This window comes from Ceratotherium simum, chromosome 24 (genome assembly GCF_057802395.1).
Source record: "Ceratotherium simum simum isolate JZ-2026a chromosome 24, ASM5780239v1, whole genome shotgun sequence".
NCBI classification, from domain to species: domain Eukaryota; kingdom Metazoa; phylum Chordata; class Mammalia; order Perissodactyla; family Rhinocerotidae; genus Ceratotherium; species Ceratotherium simum.
In genome coordinates this window covers 41,856,957-41,876,395 of record NC_141923.1, presented here as the reverse complement: position 1 = coordinate 41,876,395, position 19,439 = coordinate 41,856,957, and the positions used below count along the sequence as shown (strand labels likewise).

The following is a 19,439-nucleotide window of genomic DNA, read 5'->3' as shown; positions in this document are numbered from 1 at the left end:
CCTCTCCAGAAGGGAGTCTCTGCCTCTTCTACCTCACTTGGGATTGTCCGTTGTTGCAGGAGTTCCTCTCATCCAGTTTTCAGTTCTGTCTCAGGGGTAATTTTTCCACGAGTAGTTGTAAATTGGCTGTGTCCACGGGAGGAGGTGAGTTCCAAGTCTGCTTATGCTGCCATCTTGACTCCGCCTCCTGTTAACTCTTTTCTGCACAACACATTGTACAAGCAGACTTGCACAAAGATCATTTCTGCAGCATTATTTATAACAGTGAAAAATTGGAAACATCTGAAATGTTTATTAATAGGGAGATGAATATTCAGATTCAGCTATATATTCATATAATGAGTTCTCAGTGCGGTTACAGTGAATGACTTTGAGCTCTTTATATTGACATGGGCAAATCGCAGAGACATAATGTTGAGAGAAAAACTAAGTTTTAAAAGTATTTGTACAGTGTGGTATGTAGCATTTTATGTAAATTTTCAACACCACAAAACATTTTTATATGCATGTATATAAAAATGTCCAAAATGTTTTAAGTCATTAATGTGAAGTTGGCTTTTATATATTGAATACTTTTCCTAATATATTTAACATGTATTTAGGACTTCATATAGCAAGTTCTAATTTGTTGTTTTTATGAAAAAGATATCCTTGAATTCTTGTGTATTATCACCTGTAGACTTTCTTTTCCAACTATTCCTGTAAAGAGCTTAATTTAATCCTTCTGATATGCAATCAATAGTTGTTTCTGTTCTTGACGTAAAGAGAAGGTAGAAGGAGTTACGAATTAGTTCCAACTATGTTATCAATTTTGAAGATTCACATGGCAAAATAAAACAAGTTTGAACAATTACTTAGTTTTTTTTTTCTAATTTCTTTTAGGTCTCCTCTTACCTGGGTCTCATTACTTGGGCCGTTTTCAGGATCGTTTAATATGGATAATGATTCTAGAATGTGGCTATACGTACTGCTGTATTAACATTAAGGTCAGCGTGCATTTGAAACCTCTAGTATTTTTACAGTATGTGTGTAAATTATACCGTTATGTACCCATCAAACACTATTAATAGCTCAATTTGAAAAGAGTATCTTTTAGTTATCTGTGAAGACACCTAGAGATTTTTAAAGTATATTTCAATATGCACATACTGGTAGGCAGACTAGTGTTGATTGTATAGTAGAGCATGGTAACAAAATATACCTGCCCCCTTTTCATCCAGTCCTGTTCTTTTTATCCCTGTCTAGTTGAGCATCTCAAAAGTGTGACTCAGTAATATTTTTTTCACTCCTCTAGCATATAAGCATTCTCAACTTAATAAAAACCTTTTGACCCCACTGCCCCTACCTGTTACACCCTCGTTTTCTCCTTCCTTTTAGAGCAAAATGCCTTATTAGAGTTGCTTATAATCGTATCTCTAATTTCATATCTGTCATTCTCTCTTCAGTGTACCCTAGGTTTTTGACTCCATTACCTATTACTCCACCAAGAACTGCTCTTGTCAAGGTCTCCAATGGCTATCACATTGCTAAATCCAGTGATCAATTCTCAGACCCTTACTTGACCTGTCAGCAGCATCTGACACAGTTGCTCTCTTCTTTTCACCTGTTTCATGGGTTAGTCCTCCTCAGTCTCCTTTGATGGTTCCTTCTCTTTTCCTTGACCTTTTAATATCAGAGTGCCCCAGGGCCCAGCAGTCCTTGGTGACAACTCCATTCTTCTGGTTGCTCAGCCCAAAAACATTTGGGCTTTAGTCCAGTGATATTTGACTCCTTGTTTATTTCCATACCCCACATCCAATCCAACAAGAAATCCTGTTGGCTCCACCTTTAAGCCATATTCTGCATCCTGCCACTTCTCATCACCCTGCTCTCAGCCACCTTCATCTCTTTCCTGCATAATTGCAATAGCCTCCTAATTGGTCTCCCTGCTTCTACCTCTGCCCCTCTACAGTCTATTCTCAACCAGAGTGATCTTTAAAATCTAAGTCAGATCACATCACTTCTCTACTCAAAACCCTACAGTGGATCTCTTCTTTCATTCAGAGTAGAAGCCAAGGCCCTAAATAGTCAGGCTCCCTATTCCCTCTTTGGCCTCATCTACTACCTTAAACCTCTCACTCTCTACTCGTGCCTACTGGCTGTTCCCTCTGCCTGGAACACTGTTCCTTCAGATAACCAGACAGCTAACTCCCTCACCACCTTTAAATCTTTGGTCAAGTGTCGCCTTCTCAGTGAGGTCTACTATGGCTGTTCTATTTAAAATTGCACTCCCACTCCCATCCCGGCACTCCCAGTCCTCCTTGCTTTGCTTTACTTCTTCTTTATTTTCATAGCAGTTATACCTTCTAACAAACTATGAATGTATTTACTAGTTTTACTGTTGATGCTTGTGTCCCTCCACTCTCTAGTGTAAATGTCACGAGGGCAGGGATCTCGGTTTTTATTTGGAAGATATATCCTGTGCCCCTGGAACCATGCCTGGCATGTAATAGGCCCTTAATAAATATTTGTTGAATGAATGAATTTTTTGTCTCAGCACAGATTGGACAACATTGCTGGTGACTAAAAAGCTGTTCGTTTAGTCCAGTGGTTCTCAAAATGCAGTTTCCCAGTGTAGTAATTATTAACATCTCCTGGGAACTTATTAGAAATGGAAATTCTTGGGCCCCTCCCCAGACCTACTGAATCAGAAACTCTGGGGGAGGGCCCAGCAATCTTGAGTTTTCACAAGGCTTCCTGTGATTCTGACTCACCTAAAGTTTGAGAACCACTGCTCTAGTCTAACCTGTACAAGTAGGAGAAGGCAAAAAATTATGCAAAATATTGAAGATGTTTCTATTGCTTAATATAGTTCTATTTTTAAATGGTATGGTTTTATAATACCTCATAATGTGGGTCTTTTTATTGATCTTTTGTGCTCTGTGATATATGCGGTATAAAGATATACTTTTTGATGGCAATCTTTCTTTCTTTTTCATTGTTTTGAACACGAGCTTGCTTAGCTATACCATCTACTAACAGTTATATAATGCTTTAAAGTTTACAAGCACTTTTCATTACTTACTTTAATCTTCACAACCCTATGTACTAGGATTATTTTTCTTTGAAAGAGAAGGAAAAGGAATCTCAGAGAGGATAGGTGACCTACTCAGGATTGTGTATGAGCATCTGACAGAGCCATGATTTAAAAACAGCTTCTGAGGTCACATCCATGTTCTTCCCCTAGATCATAATACAGCCTGACACCACAGCCTTTTATTAAAGGCACTGTTAGTTTTGTAATAATGTACAATTAGATTAATAATAATAATAGTAGACAGTGACCTGGTACATCCTCTTCAAGTGATTCCTTCTAGAGAAATAATCAAAATGTGTTTAAAATTCATATAAGAACATATTCATAATATTCATTTTTTCTGACACATATTTGTTGCATACCTACTGTGTGCCAGGTACTAGTTTAGGTACTGCGGATATAGTAGTAACCAAAGGTTTATGGAGTTTACTTTGTAGTTGGAGGAGACAGACAATAATTAAATACTCAAATCTGTAATATTATGTTATTATTAAAAAAACTGGTACAGGAAAATGGTTAAAGAAATTATGGCATATCCATACAATATAATAATGTTCTCATATAAAGTAGGATGGAAAGGTACAAAACTACTGTTCGTATTGTGTAATTCCAATTTTGCTTTCTTCCCCCCACCAAAATTTTTATGATTTAAAAAAGTTTGTAATAAGTGTGTTTCAAACTTGACTACAGATAGTGTTTGAAATTGAGGTCATACTCAATAAAATTGTTTTGCCAATTTCTACTGGAATTTCTATAATGTCTTTTAAAATAGTAGCATTATTTTTCATCTCTGTACCCAACATCAAATGTGTTGAGTGCCATTAACTGAGTTAAGGTATAGCTCTTCAGTTAAAGAAATTTTTTTGCATTTTCTATACTTTTATTATGAAAATCCAATCCATGGGCATTTATGGAACTAGTTGCTTTTCTCTGTGTAATAAGTGATCATAAACTCAAATACTGTTTTATTTCCTCTTTAGGGGTTAGAATTGCAAGAGACATCCTGTCATACTGCTGAAGCTCGAAAAGTTGACGAAGTTTTTGAAGGTGCCTTTGAAGAAGAAGAATACACAAGAGTATGTTCCATTAATGAACACTTTGGAAATGTCTTGACACCCTGTACTGTTTTGCCTGTGAAACTCTATTCTGATGCCAGAAATGTCCTATCTGGCATAATCGATTCTCATGATAACTTAAAAGAATTTAAAGATGACCTTGTTAAAGTGCTTTTATGGATACTTGTTCAGTACTGCTCCAGAAGGTCCAGCATGCAGGAGAATGTTCACAAAACTGAAAATAAAGGGGAAGCGTCTCTAATAATCCTACCTGCCTTGAATACTTCACCACAAACCCAATCCTCAGAAGACACAGATAGTTTAAATTCAGAAACTTTGGATGACTGGTCTGATGATAATGTTTTTGGTGACGAGCCAACTATCAAAACAGGAAAAGAAGAAAAAGATCAGTTGAAAGTTTTGCAAGGTATAAGTGTGCCTATTCCAGGATCAGTAGAAACACAGAGGGTTGGTGATCATTCTGCAGGCACTGTTCCTGAAAACAGTCTTTACAAAGCAGTTATATTGGGATACCCTGCTGTTGACAAAGGAAAGCACCAAGACATGGTTTATATCCCTCTCATAGAGTTCACTTGTTCTCATTCCCACTTGTTAAGCTTACCTGAAGAGTGGACGTCTAACTGTTTGCCTGATTCCAAAATGAGGGAGATGAGCTCATTTTTTCCAGAAGACTGGTACCAATTTGTTGTAAGGCAGTTGAAATGTTTTCATTCAGAAGAAAATGTCCCAAATGTACTGGAAGAAATTGCAAAGGACAGAGTTTTAAAAGACTTTTATGTTCATGCAGTAATGACTTGTTGTTTTAGTTTATTTGGAGTAGACAATATGGTTCCTAGTCCTGGTCATATACTGAGAGTTTACAATGGTGTTTTGCCTTGGTCTGTTGCCTTGGATTGGCTCACGGAAAAGCCAGAACTATTCCATCTAGCACTGAAAGCTTTCAGGTAATTCATTTTGATTATGTACAAGTCATAACACTGGCAGAAAAATGTTGATTTTTTTTTAATAACCTAGAAGGAGATACCCCTTCATTTCTAGTTTTTAAAAATAGTTAACTTTGCTAAAAATGAAAAAAAATGGTATTTATTGTTATTATATTGGGCGTATACTTTAATTTGTACTTCTAGCTGTTTTTTTTATGTAGAACACCTATTTTTCATGTGGCTTACTGGATTTATTCACTTTAACTTCATATTTTCTCCCTAATCTTTTTATCTGAAATATGTATCATTTCAGTTCAATGTCTTAAAAATATTGATTGAACAAATCTATTTCCTCTATAAAATTGATTTTAAAAAAATCTAAAATTCTTCGTTTTCCCATTTTTCAGGTACACTCTGAAACTGATGATTGATAAGGCAAGTTTAGGTCCAATAGAAGACTTTAAAGAGCTAACTAACTGCCTTGAAGAATATGAAAGTGACTGGTACATTGGTTTGGTATCTGATGAAAAGTGGAAGGAATCAGTTTTACAAGAAAAACCATACTTGTTTTCTCTGGGGTATGATCCTAATATGGTAAGTTAAAAATGTCTTTTTAGGGACCAGCCCAGTGGCATAGTGGTTAAATTCGCATGCTCTTCTTCAGCGGCCCGGGATTCACAGGTACGGATCCCAGGTGTGGACCTACACACCACTTATCAAGCCATGCTGTGGCAGGTGTCCCACATATAAAGTAGAGGAAGATGGGCACAGATGTTAGCCCAGGGTCAGTCTTCCTCAGCAAAAAGTGGAGGATTGGCAACAGATATTAGCTCAGGGCTAATCTTCCTCACCATAAAAAAAAATGTTTTTTTAAACATTTTCATGAATTAACCTTAAAGAATAGAAGTCAGTTATAAAGTATTTGAACTAAGTGATAGAGATATAACATTCTAGGTAGGGCTATATTAATTACAGTTTTAAGACATTTGTAATCATGACTTTATGGCCAACATAGTCCAATCCTAGAATGACTGATTATTTGCTTTTGCAAATAATCTAGTTTGGCATCTAATAGGAGTCAATTAAAAATGTTATGTAGCCATCATGCAATAACTAAACCATAAGATAGCCAAGTAAATGTAATTGCTTTAGCATATTTGACTAAATGGATTATATTCTTATGCCAAATTCAAGTGTATGAATTATCATTTTAGATTTGACTCTGAAGAAAAATTAATTTGTATGTGCCAAAGTTTTTGTTGGTGATATCTGTCCTCATTTGCAGCAAATCTGACCTGGGGAAATTAAGGAAGACTTAGTTTCCTTAGGGAGTGACTTTTTAAGATTTAGTACTTGTTCTCATTGCATTTAAAATGTCATTGAGTGTGCACAATATGAAAGATTCAGTGTTATGAGTTTATTGCAAGTTCCACATCTGGCATTACAGCCTGAGCTGCTCCACAGATGCACTCCCCAGTGAAAGTGATGAAAGTTATTTTTTAAAAACAACCATTTAAAGTCTTGGAAATGGTGCTAAAGGCATACAGCAAATAAAGAAACATTTATTCAAGAAAATTGACTAAAACCCAGTAAGAACAGTGAGAGACTGCAGTATTTGAACTAAGACCCATTCCCTCCCAGCTCAGTAAGATGGAAACTCCATTCAGACTGATATAGTCAAGAACACAGGGCTCCCTCTCCCCTTAGCTCCCAGTTGAAGAACTGTTTTCCTGGGAGGAGCAGGACTTCAGCATTTCTCATTTTACTGCCAGCTACCTATTGTGAGGCTAGGTTCTGGGCATGTGTAGTCAGGAGATGGGAATTCTCTTCTGGCCGATCCAATCACTGGATGCAGGCTTTACCCCAGGCATGGTGCCACTGAGAATACTGGGGCCCTAGTGACCCTGGCCTACTCATAAGGTGGAGGTTTCACACTGGAAGAGGCAAGCCAAGAAGACCTGAGGTTACTGATCACCCTCTACCAAGTGCTTATCAGCTAAGGCAGAGATGTCACTGAGACAGAAGCATGCTATTGTCTCACCCCCAGATGCAGAGACCTGGGTCAGAGATTTTGCTCAGTGGGAGAAGCAAACCATAAAAAAAAAAAAAGGAGCTCCAAATCTGTTCTCAAAGGAACTGACTTTATTTGCAAAATAGTGTAGGCACATTGAAGCCTAAGAGTCTCTCAAAAACAATGGAGCCTGGGGCCGGCCCCGTGACGTAGTGGTTCAATGCACATGCTCCATGCTCCGCTGCTGGCAGCTTGGGTTCGGATCCCGGGCGTGCACCAACACGCTGCTTGTCAGGCCATGCTGTGGCGGCGTCCCACATCAAGTGGAGGAAGATGGGCGCGGATGTTAGCTCAGGGCCAGTCTTCCTCAGCAAAAAGAGGAGGATTGGCATGGATGTTAGCTCAGGGCTGATCTTCCTCACACACACACACAAAAACAGTGAAGGCTGTGGTGAAAAATAATTAAGAGACAGTTGGTAAATTCCTTAAAGATATGAGCTAAACTGTAGGCTGGGTAGATTAACAGAGAGAACCAGGGAAAGAAACAGCAGAGAAGAGTTTTCCTGGGGTCAAAACAAATCTCAAACATTGCACTCTAAAGCTATTCTTTCAAAGGAGCCCAAATGTAATTGGATTAGTATATGGAGCCAATTTATGCCCCAGGTCATTGTTGAAAATGTGGAGAACCAGCTGGCAATCAGGGGAGCCTAACAGCTGGGTATGAGCACTCAGCAGACAAGAGGCCTGCCAAAACCACTGCCCTCCCATGGTAGCTGTGGGCATTCACAGGCTGCACTCCCCAAGGTTGCATCATCAAAGACTTCACATTTTGGGGTGAAGGTAGGGATTAACTTCACTAAAGTTATTCATCCACTTACTAAACTAATAAGCAATTAGCAGTAACAAGCTCTGGGGCAGAGGGAATGGAGGATCGGTACCCAGAATTACTACAGTGTGACCTAAAATGTCCAGTTTCAACAAAAATTATAAAACGTGAAAAGAAACAAGAAAGTCTGACCCATACACCAGGAACAAAAGCCAGAAAATAGAAATTGCCTGTGAAAATGACCAGATGTCAGATTTAACAAAGATTTCAAATTAGCCATTATAAATGTGTTCAAAAGACTGAAGGAAACTATAATTAAAGAAGTAAACAGGGCCAGCCTGGTGGCTTAGCGGTTAAGTGCGTGAGCTTCGTTACTGGTGGCCCGGGTTCGGATCCCGGGCGCGCACCGATGCACCGCTTCTCTGGCCATGCTGAGGCCGCGTCCCACATACAGCAACTAGAAGGATGTGCAACTATGACATAACAACTATCTACTGGGGCTTTGGGGAAGAAAAAAAAAAAGAGGAGGATTGGCAATAGATGGTAGCTCAGAGCCAGTCTTCCTCAGCAGAAAGAGGAGGATTAGCACAGATGTTAGCTCGGGGCTGATTTCCCTCACCAAAAAAAAAAAAAAAAGTAAACAAAGTGAGTGTAGAGGGAATGTACCTCAGCATAATAAAGTCCATATAAGACACACAGCTAACCTCCTACTCAACAGTGAAAAGCTGAAAGCTTTTCCTCAAAAATCAAGAACAAGATGAAGATACCCACTCTTGCCACTTTTATTCACATAGTATTGGAAGTCCTAGCCAGAGCAATTAGGCAAGAAAAAGAAATAAATAGCATCCAATTGGGAAGGAAGAAGTAAAACTTTCACTATTTGCAGATGACATATATAGAAAACCCTAAAGACTCCACCAAAAAACTGTTAGAACTAATAAATTCAGTAAAGTTGAAGGACACAAAATCAATATATAATAATCTGTTGCATTTTTATACACTAATAATGAACTAACAGAAAAAGGAATTAAGAAAACACTTCCATTTATAATTGCATCAAAAAGAATAAAATACCTAGGATTAAATTTAACTAAGGAAGTGAGGGATCTATACGCTGTAAACTGTAAGACATTGATAAAAGAAATTGAAGACACAAATAAATGGAAAGATATTCTGTGCTCATGGTTTGGAAGTTTTAATGTTGTTAAAATGCCCATACTACTTAAAGCAATCTACAGATTCAGTGCAATTCCTATCAAAATTCCAATGGCAGTTTTCACAGAAATAGAACAAACAATCCTAAATTTTGTGTAGAACTACAAAAGCCACTGAATAGCCAAAGCAATCTTGACAAAGAACAAAGCTGGATGCATCATGCTTTCTGATTTCAGACTGTATTACAAAGCCATAGTAATCAAAATAGTGTGGTGTTGGCATAGAAACAGACACATAGATAAATAGAACAGAGTAGAGAGGCCAGAAATAAACCCATGCATATATGGTTAATTAATTTACAACAAAGGAGCCAAGAATGTACAGTGGGAAAAGGACAGTCTTTTCAACAAATGGTGCTGAGAAAACTGGACGGCCACATGCAAAAGAATGAAACTGGACCACTATCTTACACCATACACCAAAAGTAACTCAAAATGGATTAAAGACTTGAATGTAATAACTGCTGAAACCATTAAGTTCCTAGAAGAAAACATAGGCAGCAAGCTCCTTGACGTTGGCTTGCCAATGATTTTTTAGGTTTGACACCAAAAGCAAAGGCAACAAAACCAAAAATAAAACAAGTGGAACTACATCAAACTAAAAAGCTTCTGCACAGCAAAGGAAACCATCCATAAAATGAAAAGCAACCTACCAAATGGGAGAAAATTTTTGCAAATCATATGTCTGATAAGAGATTAATATCCAAAATATATAGATTGCTGGGAAGATAGCATAGGAGGACTCTGAACTTACCTCCTCTCACGGACACAACAACTCTACAACAAAGGGGTAGAGAACCTATTTGAAGAAATAATAGCTGAAAATTTCGCTAACCTAAGGAAGGAAACAGACATCCAGGCACAGGAAGCACAGAGAGCAGCAAACAAGATGAACCCAAAGAGGCCCACACCAAGACACATTATAATCAAAATGTCAAGAATTAGAGAGAGAATACTAAAAGCTGTAAGGGAAAGGCAACAAGTTACATACAAGGGAAATCCCATAAGGCTATCAGCCGACTTCTCAGCAGAAACCTTACAGGCTGGAAGGGAGTGGCATGATATAGTCAAAGTGTTGAAAGGAAAAAACCTACAGCCAAGAATAGCCTACCTGGCAAGGTTATCATTCAGAATGGAAGGAGAGATAAAAGAGTTTTCCAGACAAATAGAAACTACAAGAATTTATCACCAATAAACCAGCCTTACAAGAAATGTTAAAAGGACTTATTTAAATGGAAAAGAAGGGGCCAGCCCCGTGGCTTAGCGGTTAAGTGAGCACGCTCCACTGCTGGCGACCCGGGTTCGGATCCCGGGCGCGCACCGATGCACCGCTTCTCTGGCCATGCTGAGGCCGCATCCCACATACAGCAACTACAAGGATGTGCAGCTATGACATACAACTATCTACTGGGGCTTTGGGGGGAAAAATAAATAAATAAATAAAATCTATGAATAAATAAATAAATAAATAAATACATACATACATACATACATAAATAAATAAATAAATAAATAAATAATAAGAAAAGACCACAAATAGGAATAAGAAAATTATCAAAGAAAAAAAAATAACTGGTAGAGGCAAATATACAGTAAACATAGCAGATCAACCGCCTATGAAGCCAGTATGAAGATCAAAAGATAAAAGTACTGAAAATATCTATCTCCATGACAAGAAGTTAAGGGATACATACACAAAAAAGAGGTTAAATATGATATCAAAAACATAAAATGTCAGGGAAGGAAAATAAAAGTGTAGGGCTTTTAATGAGAGGTCAAAATAAATAACTCATACAACTCAATTGCAAAAACACAATCCAATTAAAAAATGGGCAGAGGATCTGAATAGACATTTTTCCAAATAAGACATACAGATGGCCAACAGGTATCTGAAAAGGCGCTCAATGTTACTAATCATCAGAGAAATGCAAATTAAAATCATAGTGAGATTTCACCTCACACCTGTTAGAATGGCTATTATCAAAAAGACAAGAAACAACAAGTAATGGCAAGGATGTGGAGAAAAGGGAATCCTTTTGCACTGTTGGTAGGAATGTAAATTGGTGCAGCCACTATGGATTCCTCAGAAAATTAAAAATAGAACTACCATATGATCCAGCAGTTCCACTTCTGGGTATTTATTCAAAGGAAATGAAAATACTAACTCAAAAAGATATATGCACCCCCCCATGTTCATTACAGCATTATTTACGATAGCCAAGACATGGAAGCAACCTAAGTGTCCATTGATGAATGAATGGATAAAGAAAATATGCTATATGTGTGAACATATATGTGTGTATATATACATACGGTCATACATCACTTAATGAGGATACGTTCTGAGAAATGCATCAGGCAATTTCGTCATCATGCAAACATCATAGAGTGTACTTACACAAGCCCGGATGGCATAGCATACTGCACACCTAGGTTATATGGTATAGCCTATTGCTCCTAGGCTACAAACCTGTACAGCATGTTACTGTGCTGAATACTGTAGGCAATTGTAACACAATGGTAAGTATTTATGTATCTAAACATAAAAAAGGTATAGTAAAAATACAGTATAAAAGATAAAAATGATACACCTGTATAGGGCACTTACCATGAATGGAGCTTGCAGGACTCGAAGTTGCTCTGGGTGAGTCAGTGAGTGAGTAGTGGGTGAATGTGAAGGCCTAGGACGTTACTGTACACTACTGTAGACTTTATAAACTCTGTACACTTAGGCTACACTAAATTTATAACAAAATATTTTTCTTCAATAAGAAATTAACCTTAGCTTACTGTATCTTCTTTACTTTATACACTTTTAAATTTTTTAACTTTTTGACTCTTTTGTAATAACACTTAGCTAAGAACACAAACATATCATACAGCTGTACAAAAGTATTTTCTTTGTTTATATCCTTATTGTATAAGCTTTTTTCTATTTAAATTTTTTTTTCTACTTTTTAAACTTTTGTTAAAAACTAAGACACCAACACATAACATTAGCCTAGGCTTACACAGGGTCAGGATCATCAGTGTCACCATCTTCCACCTCCACACGTTGTCCCACTGGAAGGTCTTCAGGGGCAGTAATACCACAAACACTCAAGTAATGCATTGCGCAACGACATTCTGACAGCTATGACTATGACCAGGCGATAGGAATTTTTCAACTCCCCTGTAATCATATGGGACCACTGTCATATATGCAGTCTGTCCTTGACTGAAAGAAACATCATTATGCAGTGCATGACTGTATATACATACAGACACACACACAATGGAATATTATTCAGCCATAAAAAGGAAATCTTGCTATCTTGCTATTTGCAACAACATGGATGGACCTTTAGGGCATTAGGCTAAGTGAAATAAGTCAGAGAAGGACAAATACTGTATGATCTTACATATATGTGGAATCTAAAAAAAATAAAAACCAAAAGAAAAATCATAGATATGGAGAACAGATTGGTGGTTGCCAGAGGCAAGGTTTGGGGGGTGGGTGAAATAGGTAAAGGTGGTCCAAGTTACAGACATCCAGATAGAAAATAAATAAGCCCTGGGGGTATAATGTACAGCATGGTGACTATAGTTAATAATACTGCATTGTATATTTGAAAGTTGCTGAGAAAGTAGATCTTAAAAGTTCTCATAATAAGAAAAAACAAAAATTTGTAACCAAGTGTGGTGATGGATGTTAACTAGACTAATTGTGATCATTTCACAATATATACAAATATCGTCATTATGTTGTACAACTGAAACTAATATAATGTTATATGTCAATTATATCTTAATAAAAAAAAGTAAAGGAAGGTATAACGACAATCTCGCATCAAATAGAGAAAGAATATCAATAGAGATAGAAATTATAAAAAAAGAACCAAATGAAAAATTCACTAAAGGGACTCAACAATAGATTTGAACTGGTGAAAGAAAGAATTAGTAAACTTGAAGATTCTAGATCAATAGAGATTATGCAATCCAAAGAAGAGAGAGAGAAAAGAATGAATAAAAGGAAGAGAGCCTTACAGAAAGGTGAGACACCATTAACAGCACCAACATACACACATGGTAAGAGTACCAGAAGAGGAAGAGAGAGAGAAAGGAGCAGCAAAATTATTCAGAGATAATGGCTGAAAACTTCCCAAATGTGTTGCAAAAAAACATTAATCTGCACATCCAGGAAGCTCAGCAAACTTCAAGTAGAATTAATACAAATAGACACATCAGAGTAAAAATGCTGAAAGTCAGAGACCAGGAGGTGATCTTGAAAGTAACAAGACAAAAATGACTCCTAAGTTTTTGTTTTGTTTTGTGAGGGAGATCAGCCCTGAGCTAATATCCATGCTAATCCTCCTCTTTTTGCTGAGGAAGACCGGCTCTGAGCTAACATCTATTGCCAATCCTCCTCCTTTTTTCCTTCCCCAAAGCCCCAGTAGATAGTTGTATGTCATAGCTGTACATCCTTCCAGTTGCTGTATATGGGATGCGGCCTCAGCATGGCCGGAGAAGTGGTGTGTCAGTGCGCGCCCAGGATCCAAACCTGGGCTGCCAGTAGCAGAGCACACGCACTTAACTGCTAAGCCACCAGGCTGGCCCCGACTCCTAAGTTTTTAATGGAACTCTGATAAGATTAACAGCCAACTTGTCATCAGAAACAATGAAAGCCAAAAGGCATGGGATAACATATTCAAAGTGCCTTAAAAAAGCTGTCAACCAAGAATCCTATATCCAACAAGGCTATCTTTCAAAAAATGAAGGCAGGGGCCAGCCCACTGGCGTAGTGATTAAGTTCACGTGCTCCACTTCGGCAGCCCAGGGCTCATGGGTTCGGATCACGGGCACAGACCTATGCACTGCTCATCAAGCCATGCTGTAGCGGTATCCCATATACAAAATAGAGGAAGATTGGCACAGATGTTACCTCAGGAACAATCTTCTTCAAGCAAAAGGAGGAAGATTGGCAGCAGATGTTAGCTCAGGGCCAATCTTCCTCATAAAAAAAAAAAAATGAAGGCAAACATTCCCAAATAAACAAAAACTGAGGATTTTGTTGCTGGCAGACCCACCTTATGAGAAATACCAGTGGAGTTCTTCAGGCTGAAAACAAGTGACCCCAGACAATAATTTTAAACCATACAGAAAACAACGAAGAGCATTAGTGAAGGTCCCGTAATTATAAAAAACAATATAAATGCTATTTCTTCTCCTTCTCTTAACTGACTTGAAAAACAATTGTGTAAAGCAATATGTATATAATATAACGTTGGGCCTATAACATATAGAAATGTAATGTATTTGCCAATAATTGCAGAAAGGAGGCTAGTGGGAGCAAAGCTGTATTGGGCAAAAGAAATGATTCCAGATAATAACTTGAATCCACAGGAATAAAGGAAGAAAACTAGAAATGATAAATAAGAAATATAGCAAAATATTGCTATGATATTGCTATAATATAATATTGCTATGATAAGAATATAGCAAATAAATATATACATGTTCTCTTTCAATTTCTTTAAAAGACATAAAAGTATATAAAGTAATAATTATAACACTATATTATAGGGCTTGTAACATTTATGTATAACAATACCACAAATGTGGATAACAATGCCACAAAAAGGGGAGAAAAGAGAATATAACTATATAGGATTTTTGTTTCTCTATCTCACCAGAATTAAGTTAGTATAAACTGAACCTGACACTGGTAAGGTATATATGGTAAGCCCTAGAGCACCCACTGAGGAAATAACTTTTTTAAAAGTTTTTAAAAAATCATTAAAGAAATTAAAATTCTCTATTAAAAGTCATTTAATGCAAAAGAAAGCAATAAAGGAGGAATAAAGGGACAAAAAAAAGACAAGGTATAGAAAACAAAAAGGAAAATGACAGACATAAATCCAACTATATCAATAGTAACATTAAATGGGAATGTATTAAACCATCTAAATGAAAGGCAGAGAGTGTCAGACTGGATTGAAAAAAAAGATCCAACTATATGCTCTTCATAGAAGACACACTTTATGTTCAAAGACACAAATAAATTGAAAGTAAAAGAATGAAAAAGGTGTATCATGGAAACAGCAAAAATAAGAAAGCTGAAGTACCTATACCAATGTCAGAAAATAATAGACTTTACAACAAAAAATGTTACTAGAGATTGAGGGACATTTTATACTGATGAAAAGCTCAGTCTGTCAGGAAGGTAGAGTAATTATATATGCAACTCACAATGGAGCACCAAGATAGGTGAAGCAAAAACCGAAAGAAATGAAGAGAGAAATAGACAATTCAACATTAATCGTTGGAGACTTCGGTACCCTACTTTCAGTCATAGATAGAACAACTAAGCACAAGATCAAAAAAAAGATTTGAACGACACTATAAACCAACTATACCAAACAGACATCTATAGAATATTCTACCTAACAACAGAATATGCATTCTTCTAAAGTGCACATGGAGCATTCTCCAGGATAAACCATATGCTAGGACATAAAACAAACTAAATAAATTTTAAAAGGATTGAAATACTATGGAATATGTCCTCTGACCACAAGGAAATGAAATTAGAAATCAATGAGAGAAAGAAATTTGGGAAACTCACAAATATGTGGAAATTATACAATACATGCCTAAGTCCCAGTGGGTCAAAGGAAAAATTAAAAAATACATTGAGATAAATGAAAATGAAGACACAGTATACTAAAACTTGTGAGATGCATCTATAGCAATCCTTAAAGGGAAATGTATAGCTTTAAAATGCCTGTATTAAAAAAGAAGAAAGATTTCAAGTCAATAGCTTAACTTTCCACCTATGACACTGGAAAAAAGAAGAGCAAACTAAACTTAAAGCCAACGGAAGAAAGGAATTAATAAAGATTAGAGTAGTAATTATGAAATAGAGAATGGAAAAACAATAGAGAAAATTAATGAATAGCAGATTCTTTGAAGAGATCAACAAAACTGAAAAACCTTTGGCTGATTTGACCAAGAAAAAAGAAAATTCAAAATACTGGATTCAAATGAAAAGGGAGACATCACTACTGGCCTTGTAGAAATGAAAGTGGTTATAAAGGAATACTGTGAACACTTGTATGCCAGTGAATTATATAACTTAGACGAAATGGACAAATTCCTACAAACTACTGAAACTGACTCAAGAAGAAATAGACAATCTGAACAGACCTATTAACAAATAAACAGATTAAATTAGTAATAAAAAAATTACCATAAAGAAAAGCCAAGACCCAGATGGCTTTACTGCCTAATTCTACCAAATATTTAAAGAATAATTAATGCCAGTTCTTCACAAACTCTCCAAAAAATGAAGGAACACTTTTCAACTCATTCTGTAAAGCTAGTATTAGCCTGTACCAAAAGCATACAAAGACATTACCAGAAGAGAAAACTACAGACCAATATCTGTTATCAATATTGTTGCAGAAATCCTTAACAAAAGACTAACAAACTGCGTCCAGCAACATATAAAAAGAATTTTACACTGTGACATTTATCCCAGGAATACAAGGCTGGTTTAACATCCAAAAATGAATTAGTTTAATCACCATATCGATAGAATAAAAAACAAAAACCATATAATCATCTCAATAGACCCAGAAAAAGCATTTGACAAAATCCAACACTGTTTCATATTAAAAACACTTAAACCTAGGAATAGAAAGGAACTTCCTCAATTTGATAAAGGCATCTATGAAAAACTCACAGCTAACATTGTAGTTATTGGTGAAAGACTGGGTGCTTCCCCTAAGATCAAGAATGAAATAAGGATGTCCACTCTCACCATTTTTATTATTAAACATTATACTAGAGATTCTAATTGGAGTAATTAGGCAAGAAAAATAAATAAAAGGCATTCAGATTGGAAAGGAAGAAGTAAAATTATCTCTGTTCACAGAGGTCATGAGCTATATATAGAAAATCTAAGGAATCCACTAAAAATTTTTGAACTAATAAGTTCAACATGGTGGCAGGCTACGCAATCAACATACAAAAATCTATTGTATTTCCATACACTAGGAATGAACAATCCAAAAATGAAATTAAGAAAACAATTCTACTTACAATACTAGCAAAAAGAATAAAATACCTAGGAATAAATTTAACAAGAAAAGTACAAAACTTGTTCTTTGAAAGCTACAAAACATTGTTGAAAGAAGAAATTTTAAAAATCTTAAATGGAAAAACATCACATTTCTTAAATGATTAAACAGAGTTACCATATGATCTGGTAATGCCACTCCTAGGTATATACCCAAGACAAATGAAAACATAGAGGCACATAAAAACTTGTACATGGAGATTTATGGCAGCATTATTCATAACTACCAGAAGATGGAAACAATCCAACTGTATATCAACTGATGAATGAATAAGTGAGTTGTGGTATAGTTATATGATGGAATAGTATTCAGCCATAAAAAGGAATGAAGTACTGATACATGCTGTAACATGAATGAACCTTAAAACATTCTGCTAAGTTAAAGAAGCTAGTCACAAAAGACCACATATGATTCCATTCATACGAAATTTCCAGTATAGGCAAATCTATAGCGATAGAAGGTACATTAGTGGCATAGCACTGGGGAAATGAAGGGATAGGAGGGTAATAGCTAAAGAGTACAGGGGTTTTTTTGGACATCATGAAAATGTTCTAAAATTGACTGTGGTGATAGTTGTGTGTATCTGAATATACTAAAAAATTATTGAATTGTACCCTTTCATGAGTAATTTGTATAGAATGTGAATTATATCTCAACAAAGCTGTTTTTAAAAAGAGCCTGTTAAGATGATTGTTCACTGACTAGTATTCATGACTTATGCATTGCTGAGGCCAGACAAGGTGAGGGAATAGAGAAGGAAAGGAAAGAGAAGTGTCTGAGATTTTGCTCATCTGGTCACTGAGTGAAATGGCTGTCAGAGAATTTTTCCTCTCATGCTTATTCAGAGAACTACCAAATAGAAGTGATTCCTGATTCTGAAGACAAGCGACTCATGTGTGTACATTTTAATACACCACTTTCTAAGTTCACCTAACTATAATGGAATTTTTCTCTGTGTTTATAAATAAAATATAAAGGCCTGAATATAATTTCTTTTTTTTTTCTCTGCCTCCCCGGCCCCCCTGCCCCCCCCACCCCACCCCCTCTTTTTATACTTTAAAGGGAGTTTACACTGGGAGAGTACTTACCCTTCAAGAATTACTGATCCAAGTTGGGAAGTTAAATGCCGAAGCTGTTAGAGGTCAGTGGGCCAATCTCTCATGGGAATTGCTTTATGCCACAAATGATGATGAGGAACGTTATAGTATACAAGCTCATCCGCTACTTTTAAGAAACCTCACAGTACAAGCGGCTGATCCGCCCCTGGGATATCCAATTTATTCTTCAAAACCTCTCCATATACATTTGTATTAGAGCCCATTTTGACTTGAGATGTGTTGTCATCAAATGAGATGTTTTTGTTTTTTCAGTTGAGAAAAGTGACAATGTGATTCCTTATAACTTCCCTGGACTTCTCTCTCTCCTCCATGCCTGAGAAAAGCTAAGCTCTATACAGTTGATTCTCTTAGCTATCTTAACAGTTAAAAAAAAACAACTTTATGTCTAGGTTAAAAGTTAGAACTAGTTGGCCAATGTTTGTGCCCTGTGGATTTGTGGTAGGTTTTGGTAAATATAAAACATTTGTATAATATTAGATAATGAATTTTTTAATGCTTTCTTTAATATGTGATAGGTGACTTGCCTTACAGAAGTCAACAACTATATAATTTTTACATGCTTAAAAGATATACATATCTGTGTTTTTAAGTAATAATAATGGATCTTATTGAAGGTTATATAATATATATGTATTTATTTTAAATACAATAAAATTTTATAGTATTTTCAAACTTTGTGCTGCTTTTTTTTAACATTTAACAGTGAATGTTTTCATATAATCTATTCATTTTCTTTTCAAATACTTCAATTCAGAAACCTTAGAAATTTTTAATAAAATCTCTTCCAATAAAATCTTTTCCTTCATTTCCAAGTATCCTTTTGATACATGTGAAAGGAATAGGATTTATCCCATTCATCATATGAATACTCACAGGATTAGCAACGTTAGGGTAATCTGAGTATGACTGCTAGAGGCCATTCTGTAGATCTGTCTCCTTATGCATTTATTTTCAACTGAATATACTGCTTCTGAAGAGTGACTTACCCAATAGAACTACCAGTTACTAGTGTTTTAAGAAATCTAAACTAAAGGCATAAAGAGATGGGAGGAAGATTTTTCATAATGTGATCACA

General features: G+C 36.2%; 1 protein-coding gene across 5 annotated transcripts in view; it reads left to right on the top strand.

The window, feature by feature from the left end:
* PCNX4 (pecanex 4) overlaps positions 1-19,036 on the top strand; it is a 55,469-nt gene extending 36,433 nt beyond the window's left edge. For all 5 annotated transcript variants that reach the window (XM_087448422.1, XM_087448424.1, XM_087448423.1 and 2 more), the window contains 4 exons: positions 883-986; positions 4,057-5,096; positions 5,483-5,669; positions 18,309-19,036. In XM_087448422.1, the coding sequence (XP_087304548.1) occupies positions 883-986; positions 4,057-5,096; positions 5,483-5,669; positions 18,309-18,560 (1,583 nt within the window). In that variant the 3' untranslated portion in view covers positions 18,561-19,036. The remainder of the gene's footprint in view (positions 1-882; positions 987-4,056; positions 5,097-5,482; positions 5,670-18,308) is intronic.
* Positions 19,037-19,439: the final 403 nt, after the last annotated feature.